The sequence below is a fragment of the Platalea leucorodia genome (genome assembly GCF_965183815.1).
Source record: "Platalea leucorodia genome assembly, chromosome: 1".
Taxonomy (NCBI): Eukaryota; Metazoa; Chordata; class Aves; order Pelecaniformes; family Threskiornithidae; genus Platalea; species Platalea leucorodia.
This window is the reverse complement of record NC_138823.1, coordinates 129,638,125-129,663,428: the sequence shown is the minus strand read 5'-3', so window position 1 is coordinate 129,663,428 and position 25,304 is coordinate 129,638,125. Positions and strand designations below refer to the sequence as shown.

The 25,304-nt window shown below is 41.2% G+C and overlaps 1 protein-coding gene across 2 annotated transcripts in view; it reads right to left on the bottom strand.

Moving 5' to 3' along the window:
* The window catches only part of ANKRD28 (ankyrin repeat domain 28), a gene marked incomplete at its 5' end in the record, with an annotated part of 128,442 nt that extends 103,758 nt beyond the window's left edge, over positions 1-24,684 (bottom strand). The window contains one exon of one of the 2 annotated variants that reach the window (XM_082317631.1): positions 24,610-24,684. In XM_082317631.1, coding sequence (XP_082173757.1) covers positions 24,610-24,636 — 27 coding nt within the window. The remainder of the gene's footprint in view (positions 1-24,609) is intronic. The other variant, XM_082317632.1, reaches the window with a different exon arrangement.
* Between the last annotated feature and the right edge of the window lie 620 nt (positions 24,685-25,304).

Here is a 25,304-nt window from a genome sequence, read left to right as displayed (position 1 = left end):
TGTGTTATTTCAAAAAATTTATTTCAATAAATAACACAAGCAATTGAAGAACATTTGGAGAACAAGGAAATACAAAACAGAAATGCCACACAGCATTTAATGAAATTATACAGAAATTTATCATGAAAAATGGCATGTGACTAGGTACAGTAGTGTTTACACAGCATGAGAGAGAAAGATTAACAATGGAGTTGAAATGGCCACAGGCAAAATTAATTCCTAGTTTACACGAAAAAAATTTCAGAAGTTAAATCCTTTTTTGCTAGGATTAAATATAACCCAGTAGATCACAGGCTGGATGTATTTTACAGGAATGACTACTGTCACCTCAGAAGCAAAGGTTTTAAGTATATTAAAACTGTTTCTATTGTTTACCAATGCAAACAAAATCATACTATGAGTTATTAATTTTTTAATTTGCAAAATAAGAAGCACAACTGGCATACTGATATGCCAATACTTCTTAGGAAAAAACTGGCAGTGGTCAGCAACACGCGAGATTCCCTGTGCCAGAGACGAGACCTCTGGAAGTTTCAATGTATTTGCTGTAATCTTTACTGCTAGTGGGTTTTACTCATGGATTTCTTTTTTGTGGACCAAAATGAAGGAATCAATATTTTCCCCTCCTCCTCTTACCTGTGATGTTTACGAAGAAAGCCTAGCCTTCATGGATGCCTCATTTTCACCCGGGGGGTGGGGGGTGGGGAGAAGCAAGCCTCAAAAGATCCAGCTTTCATAGATAAGAAAGTGTATAGAATGAAGGCAAATGGAAAGCTAACAGCTGTGGTAAGCAGGTACAGAATCTTCCAAAATAACTGTATCATTACAACATTGTTCAGATGAGTCTTAATGATAAGTTAATTACTCAGGTCAAAAAACAATCCTCAGTCACCTTTCCAAACTGGGCAGAGCAGCATATGACATATTCAGCCCCAATATAGCCAAGGACAAAGAGGGACTACCACTGTAGTTACATGTCCCCAGCATTTTCTTTGTGCTGCCACTGCAGTTATCTGACTGTCTCATAAACTGACCTAGAGAGCCAAAGTGGCAGAAAGCTACAAGTGGTTTTTTGCAAATTTGCCCCTCCCCAAACTGGCCTACTGCAAGATCAGCTGAACCCCCATGCAACAGGACAGCTGGCAAACTCCCAAGGGAGCGATATGAAGGGAGGTTACCTTTTCTAACATGGGCTGGAAGTTACTATCTTTTTAAACAGCACTTAAAGTAGCTTTGCTAATTTGCGCAGATGCACCTCAGCTAGTGGTCTCATCTACAGTTCAGACCTTTAATCATATTTCCAAATAATGCTGTAATTGAAGTCTGTCTTTATGTTTTTGGAAAGAAAGTATAATTTCACTGCCCAGCAATTTTTATAGAGCTGAAGTGTATAAGGACCAGATGATAAATAGTATAACACAATCAATGGTTCTTAACCAGGGGCAACACATCATCTTTTCTGTAATTTCTGCAGACAGACCTCCATCATTCCTGACCACACACAGTGCTCAGCAGAAGGTAAAGTAGATGGCACATCTCGGATGTGCGAGCTGCACAGATGTGAGGTCACCCTCAGCATCCCATGACCACCCTCACTCCACATGCAACACTCTCCCCTTACCCACATCGATATCCTTCACCTCACCAATCCATTTTTGCTTAGATTAGCACAAACAAGAAGAGATCCTAAAGCAGGTGGTACTGGCACAGATTCAACAGCAACACTGACTGGAAAAGATGGAGACGCAATGCTTCCCTGTTAACTCACCTAAACAGATTTGCATGGAGATGCATACTTGTTGAACGGCTGACCAGAAAGCGTATGTGCCAACTGCTTGGTCTGCTCATAGCTACAAGGTCATACCTCCAGCTGCTTAGATTCATTTGTAGCACCCCAGTGTTCAGGCTTGCTTCAGACACCTTTTCTCTTTGGTGCCGAAAACAGTTTCTGGGCTTAAGATACATATCTGCAGAGAGGATGTAGAAGAATTCTTCTGTCTACTGCTGATATGAGTAATTATTTAAGGCTGGTTCTTCTTTGAATAAATACGATGTTACTTTGAGCATTGGTCAGAGTATTAGTTTAATATACTGATTGGTTTTGTAAGATCGTTCATCAAAGGATATCCTGAAAAGAAACCTCTAACAGGATTCAAACTTTGTTTCTATAATACATTGTACATGTTCAAATCTGACAAATATTGTTTTCTGATCTGAGCATTTTTATAATTGATCTTTATGTTTGGATTTGTGCTTATATTATATTGTTTCAAATCAAAGAGAAAATTCCCCACTTCACCCTAGAACTTTCTCAAATTATTATTTCCAATAACTGACAGAAATCTAGAATCTCTAAACTGAACAGCAGAATGATGAAAAGCAGCTTTGTTTTGATGATTCTTCTATCCTAGAAATTTCAGTCAGACTGTCCAAGCAGTCATGTTACTCTGAATAATAATTTGGAATATTATACGTGAATGTACGAAAAGTGCAAAATAATAGTCTAACTTTTTCAGTTTGAAAGAAAGAAAAGAAAGAGCATGATTGGTGGAAATCACTAAAAAAACAGCAATATCAAGTTTTGTCACTTGGTGGCAGCACACCAAAGAAAACCAAAATACTTGAGCGAGACCACAAAATTTCTTATCAGCACATACTCCTTTACATCTGTCATCCAAGTGCCAGAATTCCTGGAAGGCTCTAGTTACTTCACAAATTTAAGATAGGCACCTAAATTTAAGACTACTGACTTCACATTCAAGTAGACGTTAAAGGCTCAAAATTAAAAGAGCTCTACTTCAGTCTTTTTGACTGATGTTTACAGGTTTACCTACCTCCACCAGAATTGCCAAATGTGTGCTAAATAGGATTCCCGAGCAGGTGCAAGCATGGGCAAGCAAACAGAATCAATACTTGAAAGCCTGACATCCCAATGGTGCTAACTCTTCATTCAAACAGAACTAAACGGGACTCGGATTCAGATGCACCATGAATTTGGATTTTATCTTCTCCCCATGCTGTCAGAAAAGGCCTACCAACACACCAGAAAACTCATTACAGTAATTTAAACTTCTCCTACCAGCATCTCTTCCACCACCTGAAACTGTTGCCAGTATTATACATGAAAGGCAGCACCACGTGCAGTAAATATATAACAGTGCGACTACAGTCAGTGACAATGAACCAGAACTGACAGTCTTTACCCATTTAAATAATTTACATTAAGCAAAGGTTAGATATCAGATTAAATAATTTAACAAACACATCCAAGAAATGTTTGAAATTACTACTACTGAAACGGGAAGGAGATGTAATGAGAACACAAAGATTTGCTGGTTTCCTTCTGCACTTATTAATGTTGTAGCAAAGGCTCATTTACCACATGGGTAACACAGCATAGCTATCTTTTCTCTCAAACTGACCTTGTACATGAGCATGTACAAAGACATAAATACTATCATGTTTTATTTCTGTAAACACATGATAAACAGCTTTATTTTGCACTATTGGTACTCTACATGCCAAATTTACCTATGGCTAATAAAAAATTACCATATGCTATCACATCATTAACCCACAAGTTGCAACAACAGCTCTTTTAGATTTATTTTCTATATATTAAATCTTGATTAGAATCATAGAATCATTAAGGTTGGAAAAGACCCTTAAGATCATCAAGTCCAACTGTTAACCTATCCCTGCCAAGTCCACCACCAAACCATGTCCTCAAGCACCACGTCTACCTGTCTTTTAAATACCTCCAGGGATGGAGACTCAGTATCATTTCAAGGTTTTAAACACAGTCATTTCTTAATAATGATCCTACACAAAAGCAACTAATAAAGTCGTTATAGTACTATTTTTTTTTGTACCATACATAAGTTGATATTATTCAAATACTTGACCACTGGAACAAATAATTTAAGTTTAAGAGAGCAAATTATTCTTATTCAAGCTTCAGGGAGATTGAGTCATCCCTTTAAGCCAAACATTAAGAAATACACTCCACGTGAATCACAGAAGAGCAACTGTGATATTTAAAAATATAAAATAAATTCAAGTGGAGAAGATAAGCTTTCCCTCCTTTCCCCCTACCTGACCAAATAGCTTATTGTTGGCTAGTATATATGCAGTCTGGTATGGCCCTTCAATTTGTTCAGCTTTATTAAAACTACACTTTCATTGGGACACACATACACACACAAAATGACTTAGCCTATTCCAGCATAACAGCAAAAAGATAAAATGGAGACCAAGAGGGAGAGATGAAAGCACACATGGAAAGTAAGAGAAGCACAGCGGTTCGCCATCAGAGGGAGTACGAGCCTTAAAACAAAAGCACTCAGCTTCCAGGTGAGAGCAGACATGCAGCTCTGGGGCAACTATAAACACCTACACAGGCTTAAGAGAGAGCTGGTCCTCCAAATTTTTGTTGATAAACAGCATGTATGGGAAACAGCTGAAAGAAAACAAAGAAAGTTGTTGAAAAACAGAGCTACTATACAACTTTTATATATAGACAGACATGGCCATGGGACAGTGAACAACTTCAAAGTCTTGCCCATGTAAATTAGTAATTTTAAATAAAGGTTAGGAAAAAAGGTGCTCCTGACCCTTTTTTTTTTGTAAACTTACTGCCTTCAAAAGGAAAAAAAGATACTGTATCGCAACATGGAGCTTGATTTTGGGTCTGACTGAAGTGAAAAGGGACAAGCTGAACAAATAAGCCACTTGACTATACACCAGCTTGTACTTTATCCTATGCTCTCACCTCCCCTTTGCTGCTGTTCAGTGCCAAGTGTGACTTCAACACACCGCATGCTCCTCAGCATTACCTGTAAAGGCAGATCTTCAGCTGACGCATGGATAAAAGAGGCGAGAATGATCCTATTAAAAGAGAAAATAACATCCTTCCTGGCCCCCCCAAACCAAACGCACAAGTTCATAAGTCTCCTTTTCTATCCCTGCTGCTAAAGAGGGAAGAGAAGCCATTTTTCAGCATATTCACGACCTGCTGGATAAGGTCTAGTCAACACTGAAGCTCTATTAGGCTCAGCCTATTTGAGAAGGGAAAATGTTTGCCGATTTACTCATGTCCCAAGTCACAGAATACGTTAGCTTCCTAATACACTAGGAAAAAAACAGTTACCTGTATTTCAGAGGTACTGAAGAAGTACCTCAGGGTATTTTCAGTACAGTACCTCAGGGTATTTTCTAGATCCAACTGGTAGAACAATTTTCTTAGGTAATCTTCATTTTTCCTATTTAAAAGTGGCTTCAGCAAAATCAGGAGAAGTCTGGCATCTTTTAAAAATTAAGTCAATTGCATTTTAGTCAGGGGGGAGAAAAAAAAGACACAGTAACAAAAAATTTTAATTACCAATTATTTGGTTTGTAATTTTAAAAGGAAGATCAACTAAAATCTGATTGAATTATAGCAAAATAATACTAGTTGGGGTGGGGGGAGGTAAACACTATCTTTTTCACAGGAATCAAAAGCTGGAGGCACATACTTGGTGTTAAGTACCTCGCCTGCTTAGGACAAGTGTAAATGAGTCATACCATCTGTACTCACATTCAAAGGATAGTCTGGCAAGATAGCAGGGAGAACACAAAGCAATATGACGCTCTGCTCTTAATGTTATGGAAGCAGTTAAGTTGGGGAGTAGAGGAAGACTTATCAGTTAAAATAAGAACTACCTACGGTGACAGACACTGAATGCCTTATTCTCTGAATTTATAATTATTTGTAGAATTCTACCCAGTAACCTATAGTACTACAGAAATACCTATAGACTCACGTATAAAGAACACTGCAGAGGCTGATTAATGCTGTATTTCATATGAATATATTTATCTCACAGAATAATGCAAGAGACGATCTAAGTAGGAAGTAAATAGATTGGAGCAAGAAGTCATTCCAGAACATCAATAATTCAGAGAGAAGCTATTTAAGATAACCATTTGTTACAAAGACAAGACAAAATGCATTGACAAAGGCAAAAAACCCATCCAACAGAATCAACACTGGCAAGCAGCCTTCTAAACCAAGTTGTGCTGAGCAGAGCAAAAGCAATAACCACACTGGAAGAAACAACAAGGACCTCACGAAGACGCCGTGTGAGACTGATCCCAGCAAAGGGGGCGGAAGTTTCATCCAAAAAGATGACTTGTGGCAGCATCTGAGCGAAGGCAGACGAAGCCATCGCCAGCGTCTGGAGCAACGTGCCACAGAAGGTTGCTATTCCCAATGCAGCTGTGTGGGTGGGGGACCCAAATTCATGGAAGTCGTAAGCAAGGTGTAAAGGCTTATCACGAAACAAATTACTAATACTGGAAAAATGTGCAAAGTTTGTGTTTCTTTGTTTTTCTTTATAAAAAATCCTGGAAACCTCAAGTACGTGGAAGGCTGAACTTACCAACATTATGTTTGTTGTAATAAAAGCAATATATTTTAAAGTACAAAAGGAAGCTTTACTTCGGATCTCGGGATATGGAAGTCAACGTATTCGGTGCCTAATGCTCCATCTTTTACCTCAGATGAGAGGTTGTACTACTAAATGATGCTACAGACCGTTTCAACGTAGCAAAAACACACAGCTTATTTATGATGGTTACATTTAGACTAGAGTACTTACAGGAAGGATACCAAGTTCTCCCAAAGATATTCCTGGATATCTCGGGGGCTGGAAGGGGGAGAAGAGACATCCATCTGTTGTTCAAAAATCCTTGTGATAATTTGTTTATATTTATACCAAGCTTTGAGAAGCGTTAAATGTACAATTAATTTAAAATTGTATCTCACTCTCGCCTTCTAGTTCTCATGCTGCCATATAACTAAAACATAAGAAAATTGTTCACTATCTTAAAAAAAAGAAAGAAATCTGATCCACTTTTGTTGGTTTATTTATTTACTCGATCCTCTAACTTTTTTGTTGGTTAAAATCAGGCATGTTATTTCAGAGCATTCTGTAGGTTATATTAATAGCATTTACAATTCCCAGCAGGTTTAGCAGCAGCAGATATTCACAAGGATGTCTGCCCCCAGCAATCACAGTTCACAAGTATGTACATTAACATAAAACTAATATCATTAATATATATGTCCAGCTGTGAGCTGAGTTGATTTGGGGGGAGGAGAGGACGTGAGGGGGTACGCTATGCCATACCATTTCCTCAGTGACTACCTATTTACCAAGGACTACCACTCAGAGGAGCTTCACAGGCAAATGAAACAGTAATTCAAGCCGTTTCATTATGAATTGGCAGAACTGTCAGAGATCATAGCAAAAGTATTACACCATTTTTAAATAAAAGTAGATTAAAAAAATAGATTTAAGAGCATTCCTGCTGTTGAATCCTACTTAATAATTTGCTATTCAGAGAAAAGCTTTGCGCTTGAACAGTTCCTTAGCATAAAGCAAGGGGTGAAATAATGAAACCGTAAGCCTGGAGAATCATGGATCTATGAAGCATCCCAAATGACATAAACGAAAACACATGTTGATCCTCTGATGTTCACACCACTACTAAAAATGAAAAATGATCAAGGCAGGGGAGGAGTAAAATCCTCTAGAGACTCCAGAAATCTTTACCTACATGTTATTTCAGTGTGTGCACATGTAGCTCTTCAAACAAAAACTGCATATACAAAAAGCCATATCAACTTCAAAATTTCTTGTGATATACCTGGGATTGACACAGCTTTTAAAAAAAAAAAAAAAAAAAAAAAGAAACTACTGCAGCTCATATATCATTTTTACAGTCCTCAATTTCACTTTTACAATTCTTTTTGTAAAGTACTTCAGAAAGAATTTCAATTTAAAAATTTGGGAAGAAGGCAAAGCAAGCAGAAGATGAATTCTGAGCTGACATTAAGAGGACAGATAAAAAGATAAGACAATAGCATTGCTCCTTAAACTGAGGGAACAAATCTTTAAACACTATTTTGCACATCTTGTAGCAAGGTAATTATCTGGATAAAAATAAGGTAGCATGCTATGAGTCACAGCAGTTCATATATAAATCTACCCATCAAGAAAGTTCACAACCAAGACAGGTTTTTTTTAGAACCTACAGCTACTTTTCAAAAACACCGTACTTTAAGACGACCAGACAAGAGTAATGCTTCCAGTCTGAACAGATGCTTGTCACATTCAAAGAAGAGATGTAAGTGATGTTCATACACGTTAAAAATCAAAGAAGAAAACACAGCTTCAGAAATATTTAAGTCCACTTTTGTCCATAGTGGGTCACCTCTCAAAGGTTACAGTTTGGCTTCACAGAAACCTCAGTGCTTGAAACACAAGAGGACTGAAGAGTTAAAACCCCTCAGATTATTACCATGAACAGTGACTTTCTGGTACACATCTGTCACATATTTTAGAACATTCAGGGGGAAACAACAGTTAAAAATGGGTATTGGGTAGAGGGAGGGAAGCATTGCATACTTTAGGTATCTGCCAAGGAACGAAGATAAGACTTGATCAATAGTATTTATAGGATAGCAGGGTGGCAGTTGCTGAGGGAATCTTGTACCAGCACACCATGTTTAAGAATTTGCTTTTTAATTCACATGGTTTAATCATCACAATTTAATCTCCACATGTTTGATTTTAACACTTCCAGTCCATGTAATACAAGGGTGGGAAAAACAGGAAGAAGGGTTAGGAGCATTTTAGAAAATACTGCAAACCTACACATCCATCAAAAAGAATGATAAAACATAAATCCTATTTCAAACAAAAAAATATGCATTTGCAAAATGAAATTAAGTGATAAGCATAAAAAGAATGCCTACTGGAAACATTCAGCTCATGCACTAACAGGAAGAAATCATCACAGGTAAAAACCTCCTTGAAGTTGCTTCCCCCTCTCCAAAAGGAAAGCAATACATTTTAAAAGAATATTTTTAGAGTAATTTTTGAAAGCAAAAATAGAAGTGCATCCAAATGGCCTCACTGGATCTTTTCTGAGGAAGTGCTATAATACTTAGGGAATTAACAGTGCATGAGGTCATTTCTCTACTACCAGGACCAGCAACCCAAGCCACAGTTGTCATCTTAATCCTATTGACTCTGTCTTCAAAAGGCCATTTAAAAAAGAGGTAGAAAAACGTAGCAAAATACATGGAATAAGCAGCTTGTTGAATAGACTTAAGAGTCTGCAATTTCATATAAACATTTCCAGCACTGCAAATGCACATGCTTTTTTGTTGTCTTACCAGCCTTGAGGCTACTGTTACAGGACAAAAACATGGCTTTAAGTCAGGACACGAGAAGAGTCAGAATCAACTAGCTCACTTGGAACAGAGGTGTTAACTATATCCATAAAGCTTTTGGCACAGCTCAATAGCTTTCATTTCCCCAAAATGCAAGCTCTAAAAGACAACTGGCCAGCAGACTCAGAGGCACATTTTCAGCATACAGATGTAGCGGCACCTCACCTTACAAGAGGCCCAAATCAGTCGATGACAGGCCAGATATCTGAGCAAAACACATAATTTGCATTTTCCAGTTCAGTGTGGTTCCATGGGAAATGCAGAGGATACTTCCACACACTTCAGGACTTTCTTCCTCCAGGGAGGAACACAGTTGCTTGGACAGGATGCACAGCCCAAGTGCCAAACGTCTCCTTTGCCTGCACCCTGCCAATTGCTTAAGTCATGACTGTCATTTCCACGTGAACACAAGAGGAAAATTGCTGTTGTTACCTGCCACGCACAAGTGTCATAGCTGATTCCACTACATCAATACAGCTTGCAAAGGGAGAAAAGACAGGTGCCTCTGACTGCCAGAAGCTGGTCATCATCTCTATCTGGTCAGAGGACTGCTGTGCGTAAGAGCACAACTTTTAAGTTCAGCAGAATGTGGTTATTACAGGAAAAAAAAGATTTTCACAAGGCAAATTAAGAAGTAAAAAAAACTATTGAAAAAATATTATTACATTTCACAGACAATGGAATTTTGAAAGGGGTGTGAAAGGTTAACTGTTACGACTAAGCCCATCTGCACGGTGGGCACAGACAGTCCTGGGAAAATTAATCCCAACTAAGTAATGCCATCAATGTTAAGCAGATCACTTAAACCAAACCAAGACCTTGCTCATTTATAGTTAAAGTGGCCTTACACTGACTAACAGAATTCATCTTCAAAGTATATTTGGTTGCCTCCGAATACCTAGGTGCAGTGCTCTTAAAAATAAGTAAAACGAGTCAGATTTTTCCTTGACAGACAGGAACCCAATGAGAATTGTGCCACATGAAAATTTAACCTTTTTTACTTCTTCAGGGGTGAGGAGGATAGCGGTCAGATGGGAAAAGGCTGGGAAAAGACGACCTTCCAAACATGGAACTGAAAAGTGATGTGCCCTAAACAGGGTGTAATCGAAAACAACCAAAATCAGAGACAAAAGAACCACCCTATAAAAATGAATATTCCAGCAAACGTACCACATCTCTCCACAGCAGCGAAGCAGCACTGCAGCGATTTCTCTGCCCTCAGTCCTAGGCTGCTTAAATCCCTCCACAGGGAGGAGACGAGCAAGCTACCACTAACTACATGTGAAGAATACCCCGCCTCACCAGGCAGGCGTACCCCTCTTCAGAACAGACAGCTGATTGCTTTACTAACACTTTTTCAACTAATTTCTACCTGTGTTTACATGAAGGGCAGACCCAGTCGAATCAAAGTGAATTACCTTCGTTTGTATTTTTGCTTTTCGGATGCATTTAAAATAGCACACGATAACCTTTATGATGCATTAATTACTTCATTTTTATTACTTTTGCTATATTTTTTATCAGGGCATTTAATAAAAACAGAAAATTAAAAAAATATTTTAAGTTGCTTTAACTACATGTGCCACTAATTAAAAAGCTTCCAAAAATGTCTCGAGTTAAACAGTCGTTGTATGAAGGAAATACTATGGACAGTTAGTGAGCTGAATCAATCCCTTGGGGGTGGTCACAAAGTCTGTCAAAATTTTAGGATTAGTACAATTCTGTCAGACTTCATAAGAGAAGCTTTTCTTATCCTCAGCTTCATGTGCTTTTCAACACTGAACAAACCGCGTAAGAGGAGTAATTGTAAAGAAAATACCATTTGTTCCAGAAGAGGCTACTGTTGTCTAACGCTGCTCTCTAACAGTGAACTTTCACAAGCTCCTTCCAAGTGCTTAGCTCATGACTTCCGTCCGTGAAGCAGCTTGAATTCAATCCTTTGGCAACAAATATATACTACTTAAGCATTATTTTTTTTTAATTCTTTGAATGCAAGTAGATGCTACACTTAGATCTTAACAAGTTATATTCCTATATTTTCCTAATGTAATTTTTAAATTAAAAATTTCCCTGTCCTGTTCTCTACACCCTCAAGCTGAACATTCTCACAAAGTTCCCACACTCCACGCCAATAAACCACACTGAAAACAGATTAACCTTTTGTCTAGTCTTATCACTGAGAACCTTTGTACAACATAATACAAAAAGCACAACAGAAAGTACTCCATATCTCTTATAAGATAGGGAACATTAAGTACAGAATAGCAAAAAAATTACCATAAATGTCATTTAATTCACAACATTGAACCTGATTTTTAAACATTAATGGACACGTAACACAGGTGTTCTCAAAACCTTGCATACGTTTAATAACTTTCATTTATTTCAGCATAGCAAATAAGACTCTGCTATTCCTCTCATATACCCTCATCTCACAAAGAAAATCTACAATCAGATACTTAGGTAAGCTTTTGTAAATATCAAATTACCTTTTTATTAACACTTTGCAAAATACTTATTTATTAAATGTTTGTCAGTCTGTTTTATTTCCCCCTGCATCCCAGTGGTCATCTGTTTGTGTTTTACACTTTCACGTCACCCACGTGGGTTTTGACACCTACTGGGAGCAGCACTGACACTGTCCTCCAGTCACCTGCCCTAGAGCCCACAGCAGAGACAGCTGACCCACTCATGAAGCAGACCCTGAATGACTGCCTAAGATTTTGAGGCAAATATAAAAAAAATTCTGAAATGGTGCTGATGAGCAGTTAGTCACTGAGTCTTCCCTGCTTGCTTCTTAAAAAAAAGAGTGCTGATGGCCCTGACTTCCATCTTCCATATTCTTTGCTTTTTAGCAAAGATACCTTGTAACAAACATATAAGCGATATGTAGACAACCATTTGTGTGGAGACTGTTAAGTGCAATTTTATTATACCCTTATTTTCCAAGGTAATTATATCCAGTGCATTCTTACAGTCAAAAGACATGCCCTTTTTTTTTTTTTTTTAAACCAAGCTTTGTAGTTTTATCATTGTTTATTCCAGAAAATTAAATCAGGGTCAAATGCCTGAATAGCCTCATCCATAACCCGCTGAATTAAACAGCTTTGCAGCAGGATCAAACTGGGAAACAGAATGAAGTAAGGAATAGTCCATCTTGATACGGTTTTCATTAACGGCGATTCAAAAATGCTATCTCTTCTAGCTGCTGATAAAAATATTTGCACAACCAATGTATTTATGTTGTGGTATCCATACAACCATACTAGGTGATATGTGGAATATAAACCAACAAGTTTAACTACTATTTTATATTTCAATTACCTATATTGATGAAAAATTTTCTTCCATTACAGAAGACTTAAATTTATTCTTAGACTGACATGCTTCGTTAATTACTACTTGTAGAGAAGTGACCAATTATTATTTTATTTTATTTCAACTTAGTCATTTTTGTACAAGCATATTTTCTTATTAGATATTTCCCTACCCCAAGCATATATCTCTGTGCAGGGAGATAGAGGCATCACTAGTCACAACAGGCATGACTCCAAGCAGTCACTGGATGGTGTCCAAGAATTAGAGCTGCACACACAGAAGCACACAAGGGAGTTAAGAAGTTGAAGGGCTTTCTGTCCATACATGTTTCTATGAGGGAAAAGGCTGCAGCAAGTTCAGACCCCTTTTGCCATACACTTTTCAGGTAACTGGACCACCTGAACATGATCTTACGCTTTCACTGTAACCTCCTGAGAACAGATGGAAGGCAAGAGAAAGTCTTTTTGATGTCTATTTTCAGAGCTCCAGTTGTAAAACCATAAGTAGCAGTGCACATGATCAGCCAAGGGGTGGTGGGAGACACCTAAGAAATGCTGCAAGAAAACTGGCACGCAGTTGTCGGATGGAAGATGGGAAAAAGCTGAGGGTCCTGAAAGGCAGCGCATGTGGTAAACAAGTATGTTACAGAAGTACTTTTCTTGTTTCAGTGTTTTCACAGCCAGTGTAAGTCAACACAACATGTTATAAATAGAAGCAGACATCCTTAAGACCCTAGGTTCTCTCACAATTAAAGAGGAATTCACAACCACACTCAAACCCCAAAACAATCAGGAACCAGACAAGAAAATTAAGCATGTTGCTGAGTTTCAAAACATATTCTAAGAAGTTTCAGGCCAACAACTTCAAAGTTACTTTCCCAGAGAGAGAGGTCCAAGGCAGACCACACTCAAGTTCCTCCACTCACCTGCCAGCCCCCAAACCAAAGGACACTCACAAAAGACACCTCTTCTGTGATTACAGGACTTCTCTCACAAAGGAAAACATTAGAGTAAGTTTATCTAAGCCAAAACACTCATTTCTAATTTCTACTTAGGAAAACTTTCAAGGAACAACTTCGAAGTCATGTGCTAACCTAAATAATTTGTCTCTCCCCACTCTCCTCACCACTTTGCAGAAGAAAAGAGTGACTGCTTAAGCTCAGCTGCAACCAAATATCAAACCATGGCCTTAGGCAGGAGATTAGAAGCCAGTGAGTTTCCATCATCATTTTTGTTAGAAACTTTGCAAATGAAAAAAAACAACCCAAGAAGCAGCATGTCATTAAACTCCACCCTAAAATTATGAAACTCCTACCTTTTCATGAAAATTTACCTACTCCACATGACTTTAAAGATCAGGGTTCATTCAGGCAATGTACTCCATTTCTCCCCCCCCCAGTCCTACCCTACACCAGAAATACATTAGCACTCAGTAGTTCTCGTATCTGTATTTCTTTCTCCTATCTGTCAGCTGAAAACGTTGCCCTTCACTGTGGTAGATAAATTTCAAGTCACATAATTAGCACAGGTTTGGCTGTTAATTAACCTCTTAAAAGAAGAGCAGAATAACAAGAAAAACATACCCTAATGTTTCTGCCTGTTCTGAACCTTGCTTGTTACAGGTCATTTTTATTGTTTCTTATCTAGTGAAAAAACAAGACAGCGCAAATATACACCAAAGCAGTTGCCACCTCACTTCTGCAGCCACACCATAGGCTATGCAACGTAAGAACTTGGCATTCTGAACAGGCATCCTGTGATGATGCATCGCTTCACATACACGCTACACGTCACACTGCTCCACGCAACGAAATCTTCAGGTCAAATTACTTCATTCCAACAATTCCCCCTCTTTTCTTCAGTTACCCATCCTACTTTTACAAGTCACTTTTCTCAAAAATAAGCGGTGTCAGGCAACATAAGGGAAGCACTAGTGGGCACTGCAGTCATGATATATTAAAAAAAAAAGGGGGGGGGGGCTTTTGTGAATATGTCTAACACACATGTATTTCAGAAGAGGCAATAAGGGCTCCCACAGCGTAGAAGGCTGAACTCCAGCAGACATTTCTGAGACCTTTTCTGCAGGCCCATTCATTCTGTCTTTGGGTTCAGTTAACTGTGGCCGACTGCTGCCACAAGACCAAGCTTCAGGCCTAGAAGATTTATTTCTGCTTGTGGTCATTCAGGAGGCAAAGAGCCAATTTTCTAAAGAACTTACTCCAGAACGACAGTTCCAAAATGACTTTGCAACACCTCCAACCAGCATGGAGGAGAGCACTGCTAATACTGGTATGGCAAGCGTCCAGAGAAGGGGAGCTGACTTCTCCTCTGACAGTCTCCACAGACACCGCTGGCATTGCTATTCCTCCTGTCATTCGAACAGATACTATTTCTTTGGCTTATGTAAGTTCCAGTGAAGAACTTTATAGAAGGAAACATATCTCACTGCTCCCCCATGTAAGGGGTTGGATGTCGAGACAGGAAACCAGTGCGATACCCTAAATGCCTACGGTATTTTCTACCGCCATGCAACAGCAAAAGAGAGCCTTCCAGATGAAGCTTAGGTTGAAATGTAATCAACAGCTTTTTAGCAGTCATGCTAATTTTTCTTAAAATTCTACTACTACTTGTGGGCACAGAGTCACAAACCATGGTACTTCTACTTTGACGCTAGTAGTTATTCTTTAATTATGTATGCAATAAGTTTAATAATTACTAAAGCAGTTTTAACACCTATGCAGAGCATTGCAAGAATTTTATCAACCTTCAGGTGAGGAAACCTCACAACTCATCTGTTCAAATGCAAGCTATGAAAAACATCACATTTTTTTAATCAATTATGGCTTGTTAAGTGTTGTGAGTCTTAAAAAAAAAAAAGCCAATTCACAATGTGCAAAGTCAAAGCCCTTTCAAAAATAAAACATGTGACTGCATGCAGCTATATTTGCCCTTCCAAGATGAAAAATTTTATATACTTGACTCAAAACCACTTTTTGCCTCTCTGGGTGTAGAAAAACAGTAGAAAGAACCCTTCCCTATATTATTCACAGTGTCAGTTCGAGACTAAAGATGCTGGGAGTCTCTCTTTCCTGTGCCGTAGAAAGGTGGAATGGGTAGAAAAAGGAACCAATGTCTTGAAGTCATTGCAAACAGAGCTCCACAAGGTAGCTGGATACCTGTTGGTTTTTGGATGATCCTTGACTACGAAGCTCTAAAGTTCATCAGAAGAAGAGCTTTGCTGATCACTGAGACTGACAATCTGTGATATCCTAACCATTTTTGTCCTTCTTGTTCTCACTCTAGTGCTTTACAAATCCCTTCTTCGCCTTTTTTTTCACACTCATTATGAAGACCTTCTCCTCTCTTAGGCTCCGCTTCTTCTGGAGTAGACTGACTATTTACATCCCTGATTGCAGTAATTAGGATTTGTTAAACTTATGGTAAAAAGAACAGACAAATGTCTATGGACAAGACATAAAATGTTACTTATTCTTCACTTGAAAAGTTCTATTTTAATAGACTTCTCAGTCTGTGATCTAAGTAGTCTTAGATAATAATCTTTAAATGGCTGTGTGCTTGCGGATGGAAAGAAACAGAAAACATAACATCATGGGGCAGCAGTGGAAGAAATAAATTATGAGCTGGGTAGTTACTATAGGATCAGGAATGATGCAGCACAGTAATGGCATATGCAACCTTGCAGGTGACAGACAAGTGAGAAGAGAAAGTGTTCTTCTACACGTCCTCCTTAATACTGAAAATTGTCCCTCAGAATGAAAGAACACTTTAAAAAAGCAACAGATACAGCAGAGCTGTAAAACAAAATACTGCTCCTGGAACTGAGACAGGAGCAAAGGAAATGAAAGCTACCAGGCAGTACCAATCCAGGGTTCTAATTTGGCAAAGAGACTGCACAGCAACACAATATTAAGCATACAACCTCTTTCTATCGATCCTCATGTTTCAGCAAACACAGCAAGAACTGAACAGAACTCTGCAGTTACAAAGGAACGGAGGCGAGGGGTAGGGAATTCCATTAACGTGCTATTTCTGAGGTGTCCTTGTACCATGACTTGGGATGTTTCACTCATTCAAAACAATGAGTAATAATGTAACCAGAAAAATGTTAGCATTTTTTCTTCATCTGCTTATTTTATGTGTGCTTTTCCTTCATTTTAACCTACCAACAATACTTTGTGGGGTGACAATGGTGAGAGACTGAAGTGTTAGTAGAGGTAGAGAAAAAGCATCAGACACCACACAGAGATCTGATGAGGCAGGAAAGAGACATCGAGTGCCCAGGATGAAAAGAAAGACTTTGCATAGGCTACCTGCCCACTATCATGAGCAATGGACAGAAGAAGCAGATGACCTAAAGACAGGACAGGGAAGGAGATAATACCAGTTACCCCTAACGTTATACAAAATTGAGTCTGCAGTGATGGATACTGCCTACATTATTCATTAGTTACAGTTTATGTTAGTACATAACTAACTACAGAACTTCCTGAAAGTGTTTTTTTCCCACGAGTTCAGCTGTCTGTGACTCAAGTAGGTCCTTCAGCTATGAGCTAGGTAGATCCTTGGTCTCTTGTGCTGCCTGCCACTGGATGACCAGGTTCCTGAATGGAAAGTTCAACTTTCTCCCTGCTAGAGGTACCAGTATAGATGGAGTTATCAAAACATGGAGGACAAACAGCAAAATCTTGAAACAAAATATTGAATTCTTCACGATTGCTAGAAATTCTGTAAGTTCTAAAAAAGCCCATTTTGGCCTCAATGCTTTAACTACTGCAATTTTATTCTCATTTTGTCACGCTGACTAGAATCCTTGCTTGGGCCCCCTTCTCTTCCTCCATTAAGGTACTGTTCTACCTTCACTTTGCCAAAGTAAAAAAAAAAAAAAAAAAAAAAACAAACAGATGTACCCATGCTTTCTTCTCTGCACCAGATGGAAGTGAAGTACAGGATTTCAGCACAAAGTGAGAGTGAACCTCAAGTATGACTGCATGATCGCAGAATGACCAAGAGTAACTTACAGGCAAATGCTCATCAGCTGGAATTAGGAAGGCCATTAAGTGACAGTTCATTGTTTGAATGTATGGAAATATTAAACATTTAGGATGGCTTCACAACAGTTCAGGACACGGTCAGGAACAGACTGACCCATGCAAACAGGCAAAGTTATGTACAAAACCTTAACATTCACCAAGTTCTCCTAATATGAGTCAGTTTACGATTAAGAGGCATTCTTTCCTACTCTGGGTCAGGAAAGCTTTTTTCCTCCCATCCCTGTAAGCATAGTTCTGAAGTTTAACAGCATAAGCTTGAGCAAAGTGGTCTGTTTTTTTCTTGTTTTACCCAAAACACCACTGCTAGAATAGGCAGACCTTTGCTTTACACTTCTCAAATTGAAATATAGTTTCAGTAATTTAGTGAGAAAAATATTTAAGTTTTCAGGCTGCCCGAAATAGGTAGGCTTTAGTCACGTGAACAGCCATCTACTTACATGGTACTGTTCACTCAATTCACATACACACATTACTGTAGAAATAATCAATGAAAACCTGAGATTATAGTCGATTCACAGTAAAGAGCATCTCCTTATTAGAGAAGTCATTAGGCACTTCAGCTAACAAGTAGTTCCTCAGTCTACAAGGATGCTACAGACCAACTATTTTGCCCCTCTGTCATTTGCATATCCCTGCTGATGCTTCCTCGTTAAAGTCTCTGCACCCACCCAGCTGGCTACAAGTCTCATCCCCCCTACTCTCCCAACTACTCAGTCCCACCACTCTTGCATTGGCTTTAGTTTTTTTTCTAGCTGAAATGGGTCAGTGCTGTATAATTCATCAACACCTGAGTAATCACCCCTTGGCAAGAGCACTAGTGGCATTACGAGGGAGAGGAAGAGTAACATTCCCTGATATTTCAGAGCTTAAATATTAAGATTCTGTCCTCATTTGCACAAAGGATAGCACCAAGACACCTTATTTCAGATTCATCTTCAAATGCCAGGTGAGAACTTGTCCTCCACCCCCAACAATGAAGGAAAGCAAACCCCCCAAGAATCAGCACTGTAAGCACGCTCCCAGCACTTAGCGATGGACTGCTTTGTTTATTTTTTTTATTGACATGAAATGTTTTGTGATTCGTATTATGATACAGGTTATTTAAACACAAATATTATAAATAACTTTGAAACGGTTAGTCACTGTAACTAAGGCAACGGGTCTCCCACTCAATTTCCAGAAATAGGAATAGAGGAATAGAGGTAAGAACAAAATAAAAAGTTGGCAGGAGCAAGAAAACAAATGATCAAATATTAGTTTGACCTCAGGAAGGCTCAGCTGACTAGAAAAAATAAAAGGTACAGCAGCTGAGAAACAAACTAGCTGCTAAAAGATTAAGTGGATATAGAATGTATAGTACCAAAGATATTTAATTTCAGTCATCTTATTCCACAACGCATTTCAGTGAATGGAAACAAGGACAGAAATTTGGGAATGTAACAGTCCGCATCAGACAGCAGATTGCTAGTTCAGAGTCTCAACAGCTACTAGTTTCCTGCAGGAATCATTGACTTTTTTGTGGGTGTCACTTCTTCATAGGCAAGTGCACATTTGCCGCATTTATTTCTCCCTGATATTTGCCTCCAAGTAATGGTCACAAATCTTCAATGCTATCTACATGAATAGACCTTTATACCCTCACAGAAGGCCACTGAGTTAACAGGATCTGCCATAAGGATCTGACTGCAGAATCAAGGCTTGCTTTGTTTCTCCCCCACCTTTTTTTTTTCTTTTTTCTTCTTTTTTTTAAAAAAAGCAGCTTATTTTCTTGACTGAGAAGAACTGCTTGTTCACAACTCAGAAGTTCCTGAGTTATCATCAGGGAATCTGATCCCTAAAAAGGAACACGTGGTAAAACCAGGTTCTCTCAACACATTCTAATGGAAGGGCTGGTAATTACTTCGTACAACAAGATAAACTGAGTTCAAGTTACTGAAAGTTTTCCATCAATTAAAGAAACTTATCTTTTCAGTACATGTGAGTTCTTAGCCTGGGAATATGAGAATTAACATAAGACTTAAGGTGTCTTGGTAAGTATTACAACTTCCTAATTTAGTTATCTTGTATACAGTTAAAACAGATTAGATGCAAATTCTAGGAAGAATGTGTGATGGAGAATAGAGCACAAAGAGTGGTTCTCAACTTCGACAAGATTCCCCAAAGTAATGTTTTTTTAAAGAACAGTAACTTCAAAGTAACTTCTACCCCCAAAAATTAAACACATACCTCATTAGTCTAAGTCTGAACAGAATTTATAGAGCAATACCATGTAATTCCATTCCCACCATATCCCTCCCTCATCGAACAGCAGCATCTCCTTTTCATCACCACAGGAGACCATGCCTCCTCTTAGTGTAACAGGGAACTAGTTGGGACATTTATTCTTGGCATGAATTCTAAAAGAATGAAGTCTAACGCTGGCAGTAATGAAAATAGCAACCATAGAGGCATTCAGAGTGTTCACTATGACACTGCAAACATTTGTTTAACTGCCAATTGAACAAGATCCATCTTAGCTAAGAGAAAGATATAAATGGGCAATAAAGAAGTCAGTGCTCTCACTGTTCAAGGACTTTCAAGATAAGTGGTCACTCTAATATCCTCATGCAGTTGTTCATACTCTGATCCTTTCCACTCACATCTGACTTGTGGGAATAAATGCATTGCCTCAAGCACAGCACAGTAGTCACACAGAAAAATCCCATACAAATTCCTTTCAAATGCCCATTATTATGAGCCCTAAGACTTCTTCCTATTACATATTTAAGATCCAGAGAAAACAGGAAATGCATAATTACAACTATGATGTACTGGAAGAAAAAAATAAAGCTTCACCAACTATTACAAACAACGAATACCTCAGTTGTTAGGCAATCCAAATTTCACCTACCCGCTAAGAAGAACAACTAGGCTGTCGATTACTCCTTAGGTATAAGGGAGACTAACTCACAACCCTTTAAAGCAAGAATTCACCTGTTCTGGGAAACAGTTAAATGTACCTAGAAACTATGACTGAAGAGCAAAAAAACAGAAGACACTTACCCTTTCACAGTTAGCTATGTAGAGTTGAGAGGGCTTTTACATAGGAGATGAAGGCATACCATTATGGAGACTCACAAGCAAGTTACTCCTTTTTCTTCCCCCATCCCACATGTCCCTCCCCCAAAAAAGGTCTGATAAAACATCAGTGAATTTTGACCTAAACTCTGCTTTCAATGCAGTTTCTTACAGGAGAGTACCACAGTGTTTCAGAAGAAACAAACTTTTATAGCCTCCCTCTCACTTGGCATTTTAGTAGTTAAAGCAGCTTCATCTAGAAGAGCCTGGTATACAAGCACCAATCGATGAAGACAGTACAAAGGCAAACAAACTGAAGAGCAAATACCTTAATCATAAGGTACACTTACTATATGTTTCATCTCTACCTTGAACAGCTTAACCTTCAGTGACAGAATTTGCAGATTTGCTTCCTCTGTTTTCAAACACGTCTGTCCAACGTTGCACAACAAACCAAGGGCAACGAGAACAATCTACAGCTTCTAACTTGACACTTGAATGATTGCTCTTTCTATCCCAGAGTTAAAGTTTGCTACTGAGAATTACCGGTATCAACTTCACTCAATATAGTTCAGTTCAGCTTCAAACACAATTTTTGCAAATATGGCTTATGGGTTTTTTTGATACCTAATATACTTTGAAAGCAGACATAAGTCACTTTTGAAAGTGCAATGTACACCCTGAATTATTTCAAAACTTTGAAAGATATTTCTGCCTCATAGGATTGCAAAGCAATAAAGCTCAAGCAGTGTTAACACAAATTTGTAGAGAATGTACCTGCTGGCTGCTTGTTGAACCCAAGGAAAGGCCTACTCTTCTCAGTACATGGAAAACCTTTATTCTGAAAGTTAAACATATCAAATCAGCCTCCAAAGACAACCAAATATTTGAGCTTTACAAACACATTAAGCATCTGTAGGACCAAAGTTTTGTTTATCAGTACTAAGTAAATAAAATCAACTGCAAGCGGAACTGGCATTTCACCCTCTGAGCTCAACTAAGAGCCTCAGAGAAGAATTTCTCACCTCATTGTAAGTTCTCAAGCACTGCTTTTATGCCAGCTTGCAGTAACTTGAAAAACTAAACTAACCAAGTGTAAGAAAACATCAAGCTGCTTGTATGCCCTAAGCCTGCCTCTCCCCTGCATAATTCTGACATTTAAATAAGTAACGCAGAGCCTTTCTACATTATCAAAGAACAAAATCAACAGGTTTATGTTGATTTTGGAAAAAAAAATATCTTGAGAATTACATTAAAGTAATACTTTATTTAGTAGAATTTTTGTTCCAGAAAGTTATTAATCTGACTGTTATAGAAGGAAATTAGCAAATCACTTCCCTCCTTCATACCAGCTGAACAGTACAAACAACAGGGCAGCCTTTGCGCTCCCCCATAAAACACAGCCACCACTGAAGACAGACAGACTCGCTATAGGGACTACAAACACACACGACTTCCTTCTAAACGAACGCATCACTGTGAAGCAAAGTATATGGTTCAAGCAAACAAGAAGCACATTTCATGAAATACTGAAGATAAAACACCTCTACTTTCATATAGTGCCACAGGTTGGTTTTTATAATGAGCAGGTGGTGGTATAATCTTAGTGCAGCATCTAGTCCTGAAGTCAAGACATCTTGCAGCACACTGCACAAGAACACTGACCTGGAGGAACTCTCTGTAATTAGCAAAACAGAGATATCTCACATTAGTATGATTCCTCTTGATTTTTGGCATTCTTAAAGAAAGCAATTCTAGCAGAATTTAGTTTGTAGTAACCAATGTATCGAGCAACTGACAGTTATCCAGCAGAAATACAGCTGCTGCAAAAAATCACTCCCTCTACAAAAGCCTCTTCAAAACCAGCACTCCTCTCCCTCCCTCCTCTGCCTCCTTTCCCTGCCCCGACCAACCCCCTTTCCCTGCCCCGACCAACCCCCTTTCAAGAGAAAGAATACTTCAGTTCCCAGTGTATCAATGCACCTTTACAGATCCATGAAGCCCCTAAAACAAGCCACCTCATGCTGCTGGATTAAAACTCGCATTACGATAGAAGCTGAGAGCCTCATATGCATTACTCTGTCAGACCAGCGGTCCCATATAGTCCAGTATTTCACCTCAGCATCAATCAATAGGAAGATCCTTCCCACAAGAAAAGTTCTGAAATACAGTACTTTCACGTTAACATAATGGTGATGGGTTTTTTGCGAGTTATTTCACAATGACTACTTGCAGAAGAGTTGTATTTCTTGGTTTTAACAGAAGGGCCTATTTAATAGAGGAGATGAACAAGTGTTCATTTCTGTGGAGAGCCTCGCACAGAAGAACAGTAACGATACCTAAAAAGAAACCTAACTCCAAGACACTAAGTGTATTTCAGGTCCACAATCGTTGCTCATTCACAGGCGAAGTTCTAAAAAAAATATGAGACTTCACTGAGTTTACATACAATACAGCAGGACATAAAGATCCCAGCCCCATGTTGCTAAACATTTTTTAGAACAAAATCCCAAGGGACCATGCAACCTAATGTAAAAAGACAGAGGTATATGCAGACTGCTGAAAGGACTAGCAGGTAATGATCGGCATAATAGACAGACACAGGATACCAGTTGCCTAACCACTGCCAAGTTTCTAGGTGTTTTTTTCTGGGGGGCTTTTTTTGGGGGGGGTTGGTGTCTCCAAGCATTACAGTCAGTTATCTCAAGGAAGAGTATCAAGGAGACCAACAGCAGGGTGTATGAGTTTTTACAGAGAATTTGGTCTAACACACATGAAAACACGAGAAGATACATTTTCTATCAAGCATCTTTTTACACGCGGCAAACTGGCAGAGCAGACCCTCCCACCTTTGTATCGTGATACTGCACGGGAGACAATAGGTAGGACAGGGGAGACACCAGGAAAGGACAGAGCAGCGAAGACAAGTATTTTTCACAAGCTGTGGATGGAAACCTTAGAGTGGAGCGAACAAAGAAGGGTGTGATGTGATGAAAGCAACGAACCACTAAAGGCACGAAAAACCTTCTGCTGTTCAGAAGGGGAGGCAGGGACTGGCGGGGAAGGTATGCCAAGACCACGGAGAAGAAAGATACAGCGGCCGAACAAAAGATGTTAAAGGCCCGAACGGGAAAGGTGGTGCGGGAAGGGGCGAGCGGGCAGCACGTGAAACGGCGAACGGCAGCGCTGCCCGGCTCCTCCGGCGCCGGGAGGAGCGGAGCGGAGCGGGGCCAGCTCCCCTTCCCGGGCACGCCGCCTCCCGAGCCGCCGCAGCCGGCTGCCTCCGGACCGATCCCCCGGCACCGGGCAGTCCCTCAGGCCGAGGCTCCCTCGCCCTACCCCAGCGACGCCCAGGGCGCTCTCCCTTCCCGAAACACAGGCGCGGGGCAGGGCGGGCCCGGGGGAGCCCGCAGAGCCCCTCGCCAGCCCCCCCGGGCCTCTCCTCCGCTCCCGAGGCGGGGGCACGGCGGGGACCCGCGGGCAGGGCAGCCCCGCGCGGGCAGGGCGCCGTCCTTCCCCCCGCCCCGGCGGAGCGGGGGGCGGGCGGGCTCCCGCGGCCACCTGTTAGGCCCGATACCTGCGCGGGGCGGCGGCCCCCGCCCGCCCAGCGGGGCCACCGAGGGGGCGACGGCGCCCGCACCGGGAGCACATGGCGCCTCCCGCCGCCGCCGGGCAGGCGCCACCCGGCCCCGGCCCCGGCGCCGTCCCCGCCGGGCCGCGGCAGCAGCCATGCTGCCTCCCCCTGCCCGCCGCCTGTCACAGGCACAGGCTCGCCACAGCGCGGAGGGGGCGGGGAAGGGCGCGCAGCCGCCGCGCCCGGCGGCACCGGGAGGGGAGGGGAGAGGCGGGCGACGAGCGACGGCCACCGCCCCCGCGCACCCACCTGCTCGCGGAGTTTGAGGAAGACCATGGCGAGGCCGCCGCTCCCGCCGGCCACCGCCGCCTCCGGCCACCAACGACTCGGCTCCGCTCGCCGCCCCGCCCCCCCGCCGCCCGCGTGCCGGCCACGCCCCCCTCCTCGCCCGCCGCCGCCGCGGCCGCCGGCGCCACCCCGCGCCGGGGCCTCGCGCCGAGCTCGCGGGCGGTGGCGCGCCCGCCCACCAGGGGCGGGGCCTTCTCCCACCCCGCCCCTCCGGCCCCGCCCCCCGGCCCCGCCCCGGCGCTCTCCTCGCGCACCCGGAGAGCTTCCTGAATTAACCGCCCGCCGGCATCAAAGGCGCCCGCCCGCGCCCCTGGCCGCGGCCCCGGCCCGCACCACCAAGGGCGGTGCTGATTGGCCGGCAAGAGGCGGGGCGGAGTAAGGGCGGCGCTGATTGGCGAGGCGGGCGAGGCGGGCTGGCGGGGTAGATAACGTGAGATGGGGACGGGGAGGGCAGAGCAGAGGGTGCCGCGGCTGGGCCGGGCTTGGGAGCAGCGGTTCCTTTAGGAATCGCCCTGGTTTCCCTAAGCCTGGCCTGGCCTGGGTGACGTGACGAGAAAAGCCCCGGGACGGGGGTTATGGGCACAGCGGGGTTCGGGGCTTGGCCCGAGGTGGGGTCCTCTGGCGCCCCTCGGCCAAAGGCAGCACCCAGCCGCTGG